The sequence below is a fragment of the Babylonia areolata genome, chromosome 19 (genome assembly GCF_041734735.1).
Source record: "Babylonia areolata isolate BAREFJ2019XMU chromosome 19, ASM4173473v1, whole genome shotgun sequence".
Classification (NCBI taxonomy): domain Eukaryota; kingdom Metazoa; phylum Mollusca; class Gastropoda; order Neogastropoda; family Buccinidae; genus Babylonia; species Babylonia areolata.
Window position 1 is genome coordinate 58964664 of NC_134894.1, and position 10815 is coordinate 58975478.

At 45.1% G+C, this 10815-nt stretch overlaps 1 protein-coding gene across 4 annotated transcripts in view; it reads right to left on the reverse strand.

The window, feature by feature from the left end:
- The window catches only part of LOC143294379 (putative transporter HI_0519), a 30763-nt gene extending 20623 nt beyond the window's left edge, over nucleotides 1-10140 (reverse strand). For 3 of the 4 annotated variants that reach the window (XM_076605852.1, XM_076605850.1, XM_076605853.1), the window contains exons 1-3: nucleotides 10067-10140; nucleotides 4251-4382; nucleotides 1625-2136 (exon numbers count right to left, since the gene is read on the reverse strand). In XM_076605852.1, coding sequence (XP_076461967.1) covers nucleotides 1625-2136; nucleotides 4251-4355 — 617 coding nt within the window. In that variant the 5' untranslated portion in view covers nucleotides 4356-4382; nucleotides 10067-10140. Of the gene's footprint in view, nucleotides 1-1624; nucleotides 2137-4250; nucleotides 4383-9083; nucleotides 9223-10066 lie in introns of those variants that run through there. The other variant, XM_076605851.1, reaches the window with a different exon arrangement.
- Nucleotides 10141-10815: the final 675 nt, after the last annotated feature.

Below are 10815 nucleotides of genomic sequence, written 5' to 3' on the forward strand. Positions count from 1 at the left end.
TATTAGAACTACTACCAGTGATGATGATGATGATGACGAGAAGAAGAAGAAGAAGAATGATACATTATCAAATAAAATCAACTTTCTCCAACCCCTCACCCTCCCCTACTCCTCCCTCCTGCAATTCCCACAACGTCATCCGGCCACCTATTCCCACAACGCCATCCTGCTATTCTCACAACGTCATCCTGCTATTACGTCACCTATTCCCACAACGTCATCACGCCACCTATTCCCACAACGTCATCACGTCACCTATTCCCACAACGTCATCACGTCACCTATTCACACAACGTCATCAAGCCACCTATTCCCACAACGTCATCCTGCAATTCCCACAACGTCATCACGCCACCTATTCCCACAACGTCATCACGCCACCTATTCCCACAACGTCATCACGCCACCTATTTCCGCGGCAATCGACCGGAGATCACGGCGTCTCACTATGGTGGATGAGACATCTCTCAAAACCTGTTCAAAGTTTGATTCGACTCATCCATCCGCGCTTTTTCATGCATCTGAATAAGTTACAACCAGTCAAAGTGTCTATATTATTGATCATACGTTCGTTCTTCTTCGTCGTCGTATCTAGTGATCGCCAGCGGAACTATAATCAGGACCTTCATCTTGGCACTGAGTTCCTGGTCAAGACTAGCTCGCGGTTGTTTTTTTTAACGTGGATCGGTGAACGCGTAATAGATACATCAAATGATACGGTAGCAGGCATGCACGTGCTCGCTCCAAGAGTGGATCGTTTGCCTTTAAGATGCCCGTGAATCTACACGACGCGTGCCAGGAACTCCTCTTTGTAAAGTCAAATGGGCCCCAACCCCCAGATGAACAGCCAGGACACCATGCCTCTTCACGCAGCCAGGACCGCCAGAAGGACCTCACACCCTGACAGACAGACAGACAGGCAGACAGACAGACATCCAGGAGCCCATCCCTGTGCGAACAAAAGAGACCTCCATGACACTGTAAGCCCCAGCACTGGAAAACTTGACCTTAAATGGGCGCCACTGAGATAATAGGTCGTTAACTCACTCAGTACGGCCAGTGCTCTCTTCTCCTCAACACAGACCCCTCGGATGTCCAGTGGGTGTCTGAATGACCCAACCTTTAGCTTCCGTCGTCAGAATTGTGGTATTCTTTGTCAACATTCACGTCTTCAGTATAAGAGCCTTCCGCTTGCAATATTTTGATGATGGTAATTGGGGTGAAACGCTGTTAAAGTCGTCTCTTTCGCAGTTCGTATGGAGAGAGTTAAATTCAAGTCTACCACGACGCCTACATTGATCGTGCACACACACACGCTCTGGGCAATGCTAACGATTGAACGCATTGAAAAACTGGATCCTACATGCCTTCGCCAAAAGGTCGTAATTTTTTTTTTAACCTTTGCCAATAGGTCGTCGAATAGATAACTAACTGACTGACTTGACCACTGACTAACTAACCAACTAACAAACTAACTGACGAAGTAACTAACTAACGAAGTGAAGAAATATAATTAAAAAAAATAAAACAAAATAAAACAAATTCAAATCAAATCGAACCAAACAATCATTCTGAAACAAAACTCTTGCCAACGCGCCTCTGACTCACTCACTCACTCACTCACCATCGTACAGCTGTCCTGAGCAGCACCCCACGGCCAAGGTCCCTGTTGAGAAGCGAGCTGCAGCAGCTGCTGATGATGCTGGAGGACCCAACAGCGGAGCAACACGGGCCTCTGCCCCAGCGCCCCGCCACCTTGCTGACCACCACCACCAGCCCTATCACGCTCCCCACCAGTAGACGGATGGAAGGCTCGCTGCCGAACTCGTAGTACATGCAGTAGCAGACGAAGGCGAGGTAGGTAAGGACCATCGTGGTCAGCATCACCGCACGCACTTTCGACCAGCTCCGAGCCAGACATCGGCGGAACAGGAAGGGAAGGCGCTGCAGAAAGCAGAGAGAGGCGGTGACGGTGGATGCTGGGTCTGGGTCGTCATCTACGAGGGTTTTGGCTGGGTCCTTGGTGAAGGTAGTGGTGGTGGTGGTGGTGGTGGTGGCAGGGTTTTGAGCCGCCGTCTCCACATCCCCGTTGGTGACCATCACTACCGCCTCGGCACGTGCAGAGGAAGGCAGAATCTAACAAGGAACCGTGAGAGGAGATGATGGGTGCGGGTGGGGGTAGGGGTTTGGGGGGGGGGGGGCAACAGCAGCGGGCGCGCAAGCAACGCACGTATGCATGTACGCATATACATGAGCAGAGATGACTGAGCGAGCGAGCGCGCGCGCGCACACACACACACGCACACTAACACACACACACACACAATAACACACACACACACACACACACACACACACACACACACACACACACACACACACACACACACACATACAGTGATTGATTCGTTCGTCTTTAAAATACTACAAAGCAACAGAACGGAAAACTGAGGTCAGAGCTGACGGGCGCAATACCCGAGTGGTTAAAGCGTTGGACTGTCAATCTGAGGGTCCCGGGTTCGAATCACGGTGACGGCGCCTGGTGGGTGAAGGGTGGAGATTTTTACGATCTCCCAGGTCAACATATGTGCAGACCTGCTAGTGCCTGAACCCCCTTCGTGTGTATATGCAAGCAGAAGATCAAATACGCACACTAAAGATCCTGTAATCCATGTCAGCGTTCGGTGGGTTATGGAAACAAGAACATACCCAGCATGCACACCCTCCGAAAACGGAGTATGGCTGCCTACATGGCGGGGTAAAAACGGTCATACACGTAAAAGCCCACTCGTGTGCATACGAGTGAACGCAGAAGAAGAAGAGGTCAGAGCGCTGGATCTGTCAATGCTATATCTGCACGATGTATGCGCCACAGTTCTACACAACTGAACAGTAACGAAAGACCAAACCCAAACAAGAGGGATAATAAATTAAAGGTATGAGAGACAGACAGACAGGCAGAGACAGACAGACAGACAGAGACAGAGAGACACAGAAAGAGACAGAGACAGACAGACAGAGAGACACAGAAAGAGACAGACAGACAGACAGAGACAGACAGAGACAGACAGAGACACAGAGACAGACAGACAGACAGACAGACAGAGACACAGAAAGAGACAGAGACACACAGAGAGAGAAACGGGTAAAACATCAGTAACACACACGGCCATGAGTGAGTGACAACTGTACACGCAAAATGAAACCGGTACAAATTAGGCACTTGGAATCAGAGAGAGGTATGTCTACAGAGAGAAAGACAGAGACAGCGATACCACATGCAGGACGTAGTGGAGAGAAAGACAGGGACAGAGACAGAGAGACAGACAAGAGTTTCGGTAACAGACTGAAAGGTAATCCTGGGAATCAAGCGATGAAACAGACACAGTGATAGGACCAAAAAACAAAACAAACAAGAGAGGCAAGGCCTTCAAGACTCGCTTGTGATTGAGTATAATTTCAAAATGTAATGTTTAAGATGAGAAAGATCAGTTTAAAGCAAATTAAGTCCCCTAGCATTAATTACAGAGTAGTTTCCCTTTTTTTACTATCTGCACCAAAACGTTTGCAAAATAAATAAAACTTCCATGCTTAGCAAAAGAAGTTCCTGTTTGAACAAAAAATGATAATAATGACTGCTGTTGTTATTGTGTCGAATATCAGATCAAAGTGCCAAGTTTAGAGAATACAAAAAATATAAATATAACAGTAAATGCAGTTTGCATATAATTAGGCTTCTTTTTTTTCTTCTTTTTTTTGTGCCCATCCCAGAGGTGCAATATTGTTTTAAACAAGATGACTGGAAAGAACTGAATTTTTCCTATGTTTATGCCTAATTTGGTGTCAACTGACAAAGTATTTGCAGAGAAAATGTCAATGTTAAAGTTTACCACGGACACACACACACACACACACACACACACACACACACACAACCGAACACCGGGTTAAAACATAGACTCACTTTTTTTACACAAGTGAGTCAAAAACCCGCAGACAGAAAGACGGAGGCGGCCAAACAGAAGAATTACACAGTCAACATACTGGTGCGAAAAGGAAGGGAAATAAATTTGTTGCGGTTTATGTTATGTAAAATCATCGGCTGATAATGAAGTGTTCTTTCTTTTCTTTTCTTTCCCCCTCTCCCGCACCACGCCGCCCACCCCCTCACCCTTCAACCCCCGCCCCCTACTCCCCTCTCTTCCACAACCACCAACTAACTAACTAACCAACCTCCCCTTACAGTTTACCTTTGGCTCTTCTGAATACCATCGAAGTTCCGCTTCTGCCGCCGTGTTTCCGGCGGCATTGTCCCGCTGAAAAGACGCTGTTCTTGCTTCCAGTTCCAAGGACATGGTGAGGAGCTTGTTTGCTGCAACAATCTTGAACAAACAGAAGAAGAAGAAGAAGATTGAATGATTGAATGAATGATTGGTTGATTGATGGATGGATGGATGGATGGATCTTTACTGGGCGAAGAATTGGCCAAATCAAAGAACTTTCTTTTTTTTGTTTACAATTCTGCCCATATAACTAAACGAAACTTGAAAATAAAATCGTAACAAAAATTTAAAAAAAAAAAACAATCAAGATAATAAACGAAAAGAAGAAAGGGAACGGATGAGAAGAATTACTGGCATATTCCACTAACAATCACACACACACACACACACACACACACACACACACACACACACACACACACACACACACAAGAAGAAGAAGAAGAACAGTGAGCAAGCGTTAAATAAAGCCTCAAGCATCACACGTTCAAATTCAAGAAGAAGAAGAGAAGAAAGAAAAAAAAAAGAAGAAAAAGAAGAAGTAGAACAACAACAGCAACAACAAACAATAAAGTGGAGGAGAAAGAAGAACCAGCTTGTCCAAAACAATCATCCAAGGCACCATCGAGGGCGGGAGAAGAAGAGGAAGACAGCGGAAGAACTGGCATGAGAACATCAAACAATGGACCGGACTCCACACACGTGAGCTGCTGCCGGCGGCTGCCGACAGAGACAGATGGAGAAGGGAGGTTGCGTCTGCGGTCCTCAGGCTTCCCCCAACGACTTCTTTGTAGTTATGGGCCTGAGGTGAGGTGAGGTGAGGTGAGGTGAGGTGTAAAAAGCGGAAGAAGAGGACGCGCCAGAGTAAGAACAGAAAGAAAAGACGGAAGAACAAGTTGTTGGGGTTTTTTTGGTTTTTGTTTTTTTTGTTTGTTTGGGGTTTTTTTTAAATAACCTGGTTTCGCTCAGGGCTGCTATGTCCACCTGGCAGCGATCAAGCATTCTAGCAATGAGCGCTGTGCGCCTTTCTGGTCTGTCGTCTCTGTCCCAAAGGGTGCAAACATTCCAGGCACCCAGAGTCAGGGCATGACTCCTGGTTCTTTTCTTCTGTTGTTTTCGACCGCTAGTGTTGGATGTCCAAGTATGTGCGGTTTCCTACTAGGTACTAGGCGAGGCAGGCTTTGTTTAGGGATCCTTTTATCTCCCCTTCACCGTGTGGGGAGAGCAGTGCTGTCCCTAAAAAGGGCTGCTCTGACACTGTGGGAGGATACGGGCGCCGCATCTGCCCCAGTCTACGGCGGACGACCATCACCCCGCAGGCGCATGCGTGCAGAGTCGTGACTAGGAACTGCCAGCAGCATCCTCTGCCTGTCCCCGTTACCACTTGCTCGTTCCGACATTAGCCTGGTTGCCTGACCAGCACAGGTGACTTTTCTTAGTGAAGAGTTGTGCAGTCCCTTCCCCACTCTCTCGCCTACCGACGCTCAGAGTCCCACAGGTGCAGATAGTGCCGCGTGTAGAACGGCCTCGGAAGGTGCAGGTTTTTTCTTCAGAGTTTTGTCTCCTAGGAGGACTTACAGCCAAGGATAAGAGCTCCCCCTGCCCTTTAGTCATCCTCTTCCGCCTTCACAGCCGTTCGGAAAGATTTCCTCCGCCTGGTCCGTCGTTGGGAGACTTCACATGCGGCAGGTAGTACTGGGTTACATGGTACCAGTAGCAAGGGCTATGCCCCTGACCTGACTAACGGGGGGAATATAGACATGGGGGAACATAGACATGCTTTCGAGCTTAGTTACTATTCAAATACATGGAATAGCTTCCCAACCTCACGTGCCCCACAAAGCAAAGCAAACGGTTGAAGTCATGGACTGTCAGTGAAAGAAATAAAGACGACAAACCAACGGTTACTAAGTGAACGCTGAAATGTCGCCAAATCAAATGAAATGTCACCAATCCACTGATAAAGCTAGCATATGTATCCTTCAGTACACCAGTGTACATTTTTTTTTTTTAACTACTTGTATGAAGTACCTTCGGTTTCGGCTTATGAATATCATAATTATGTTGTTTTGGTCTTTTTATTTACACATGCAGGTTGGGGGGGGTTGTCTGTCTGTCTGTCCGCATTTCTGTTTATCTGTGTGTGTGTGTGTGTGTGTGTAAGAGCGCGCTTGCGTGTGTGTGCGCACGCGATCACGCCCTATGTTATCTTATCTCTAGTGATTTTATCTTTACCGTCGTGTTATCTCCGCCACTTGGCTGGGTCGTAAACCTTACAACTTTTGTGTCTGTTGTGCTCACTGTGGCAATGTGTGTGTGTGTGTGTGTGTGTGTGTGTGTGTGTCTGTGTGTCTGTCTGTGGTGTGTGTGTGTCTGTGTATTGCTAGCGCGTGCATTTGAATTATGTATGTGAAAGTGCGTTGGTGTGTATGTTGTTGGTGGGTGTGCATGTGGGCGATGGGTATGTATGACGGTGGGAGGGGGGGCGTCAGATGGTCCGTGTGTGTGTGTGATTGTGTGTGCGTTTGTGTGTGCGTTCGTGTGTGTGTGTGCATGTGTGTGTGTGTGTGTGTGTGTATGTGTGCGTGTGCGTGTGTGTGTATGTGTGTGTGTTCTCAAATGTAGGTCTTTGTCTTATGTGTGACGTCTCCTCGTTGGCCCCTAAACATCTGCATCTGGGGTGGGGCGCTAACAGTGGCCCATAAAAGTTTGGAAGTTTGTGTCAGGCAGCGGGATCAAAGCATAGTGCGGCGGCTTGGCCGACGGTTGGGAGGTGGAGGGTGTGTGTGTGGGTAAACTTTACGGGTCGGTGATAACCTGTCGAAGTCCAACAGTGTATATACGCGCGCGCGCGCGAGCGTGTGTGTGTATGAAAATAATCAATAAAAACGAAACGAAAATATAAAAAGAATGCAACGAGCAGAAATCGACACACACAACTGATTAATTTTCTTCTTTATTTCATATATGTATTACAAATTATATAACATGAATTATCCGTGCTAAATCTTACAGCGGTGAAACGCTCTCTCTCTCTCTCTCTCTCTCTCTCTCTCTCTCTCTCTCTCTCTCTCTCTCTCTGTCTCTGTGTGTGTGTGTGTGTGTGTGTGTGTGTGTGTGTGAAAACAATCAATAAATAAAATCGAAAACATGAACAATCCATGCAAATACGTATAACCCCACCCCCCAAAACCATATACCTTAAATATATCAAACAAATCAATTAATATCTTTTCCCCTGTTTATATGTTGCAAACCACATCAAGTTACATGATATTGCTTATCAGTGCTTAATCATACCGATTCAAATCTTTAATTGTTGATTAGTCAAGTTCATTGGTATTTCGTTCTAAGGATGTTATATTGTAATCTCATATTTTACACAAAATTTCACCAATTATAAGTTATCTAACACACACACACACACACACACACACACACACACACACACACACACACGCACGCACGCACGCACGCACGCACCCACGCACACTGCGTGAACAGTTACTTTTCCCTCACAAGTAGCTGTCTTTTTCTTTTATGTTTGTCAAATAACACTTATGGTTAAAAGACGTTAAACTGAAGAAGAAGACGACGACAACAACAACTGCAGCAGCAACAACAACCACACACACACACACACACACACACACACACACACACACACACACACACACACGGGGGAGTATCGACACGGGGGAGTATTGACGCGGGGGGAGTATCGACACGGGGGGAGTACTGACACGCTCCCGTCTGAACCGGCACTAACACCATAACACAGACCGGTAGTCAGCGCAACAGGTCGGCAATTATTCACAAAATCACCTAGAGTATAAATATGCGGGTAGGATGTTCACAAACGTTCAAAGGAAGAGATAAGCCAGCGGGAGGTGAAGCCGCTGAAGTGAAACTCGGCCCCGAACCGACCCACCACCCACAAGAAGACTGAGAAAATCCCGACCTTGAAAGGTGAGTGCAAGGTGAGTGTGTGTGATGGGAGAGTAGAGAGAATGGCAGAGGGTAGATGGATGGTTGTGGTGTGGTTCGAAAGGGAGAATGACCCGATATAATTTTATTTTACAATTTTTACAAAATCTGTGGCATACAGATTACAGTTATGTTCCTTTTTTTTTACATGTACGTATTTTAAGTGAAAATTGCTGTCATCTCAGCCGTTTAATTATGTTTGTGTCTGTGCGTGGATGTTAGTGTGAGTGTTGGAGTGTAACAGTTGTAGTATTGATAGTATGTTACTTTGTGAGTTTTATGCATTGTGTGTTGTTTTTGTTTTGTTGTTGTTGTTGTTGTTTTTAAATAATATCAATGATTCTGCTTTATGTTTCTACTGCTTTTTATATGCTTTCTTGTTTCACTTTAGGTACTGAATTGTAAAGCGCTTTGAGCTTGCTTATGCTTGTATTATAGCGCTATATATATATAAATAAAATATTATTATAATAATAATAATTATTATTATTATTATTATTAAAATATTATTATATTATTATTATTATTATTATCATTATTGAACTTTAACTCACTCAGTACGGCCAGTCCTCTCTTCTCCTCTACACAGACCCCTCGGATATCCAGTGGATGACTGAATGACCCAACCTTTAGCTTCCGTCGTCAGAATTGTGGTATTCTTTGTCAACATTCACCTCTTCAGTATAAGAGCCTTCTGCTTGCAATATTTTGATGATGGTAATTGGGATGAAACGCTGTTAACGTCGTCTCTTTCGCCGTTAGTATGGAGAGAGTTAAGCGCGAAAGCTGAAGAAAAGTGAAAACTCCACTCACCTCTGCCTTCCGTATTATAATCACTGCCTACACTGTCAGACGACACTGTTTCCGTGACGCGGTCCGCGAGAAGAGGTCACACCGCGCGCGCGGGCAGTGGAGAGCGGAGAGGGATTCAGTTTCAGTTTCAGTAGCTCAACGAGGCGTCACTGCGTTCCGGACAAATCCATATACGCTACACCACATCTGCCAAGCAGATGCCTGACCAGCAGCGTAACCCAACGCGCTTTGTCAGGCCTTGAGAAAAAATAAAAATAATAATTAATTAATTAATTAATAAAATAAAATAAAATAAATAGACAACTGAATAACTAACTAAATAATAATAATATAATTATTAAAAAAAAACTAACTAAATAATAATAATAATAATAATAATGATAATAATAATAATGAAAATAAAATAAATAAATAGGTAAATAAAAAGAGAGAGAGCGATCGTGAAGACGTAGAGTGATAGTCTGGAGATAACGCGTCCGCCTACTGAGGACTGAAACGAGACAATCTGAGCGCACTGGTTCGATTCGCGGCAAAGTCGCCGCCAGTATTTTTTCCGTCTCCACTCGGCTCACACCTTGAATGGTGGTCTTGACGCTAGTCATTCCGTCGGATGAGACGATAAATCGAGGTCTCAGTCAGTCGTGTGCAAGCATGCACTTAGCGCACGTAAAAGAACCCACGGCAACAAAAAGGTTTTCCCGGTGGCAAAAATTCTGTAGAAAGAATCCACTTCGATAGGAAAAACAAATTTAAAATTAAAATAAATAATTTTTTAAAAACACACTGCAGACAGGATTTTTTTTTTTTTTTTAAGAAAAAAAAGAAAAGAAATAGGTGACGCTTTCACCCAGTGTGGCGAAGTGCGCTCTCCCTGGGAAGAGCAGCCCGAATTTCACACAGATAAATCTGTTGTGACAAAAAGAGTAATACAATACAATACAATACAATACAATACAATACAATACAACCTGACTGATGATTACCACAGCACGGCAGTCACTGGTACCTCAAGAAGCGGGTAAAACCATACTAAAGTCATTTCAAACTCCATTCCTCCTTTTGAACCGGATACAAGTGAACTGAGCGGAACGACCGTGACATAATTACATAAGACGCGGCGGCATACATTAGTCAGAGCACAGGCAGGTTTTAACTCTCTCCATACGAACGGCGAAAGAGACGACGTTAACAGCGTTTCACCCCAATTACCACCATCAAAATATTGCAAGCGGAAGGCGCTTATACTGAAGAGGTGAATGTTGACAAAGAATACCACAATTCTGACGACGGAAGCTAAAGGTGGGGTCATTCAGACACCCACTGGACATCCGAGGGGTCTGTGTGGAGGAGAAGAGAGGACTGGCCGTACTGAGTGAGTTAACTCTCTCCATACGAACGGCGAAAGAGACGACGTTAACAGCGTTTCACCCCAATTACCATCATCAAAATATTGCAAGTGGAAGGCTCTTATACTGAAGAGGTGAATGTTGACAAAGAATACCACAATTCTGACGACGGAAGCTAAAGGTGGGGTCATTCAGACACCCACTGGATATCCGAGGGGTCTGTGTAGAGGAGAAGAGAGGACTGGCCGTAGTGAGTGAGTTAACTGAAGTCACTGCATGCGGGTTGAGGCACTAAAATCAAGGGCGGTAATAACACCTGCCTGCGTGGTCTTTGTTCAGGAAGACTTCTTTTTTTCTTCTTTTTTTCTTTTTTTTGCGCGGGCAAA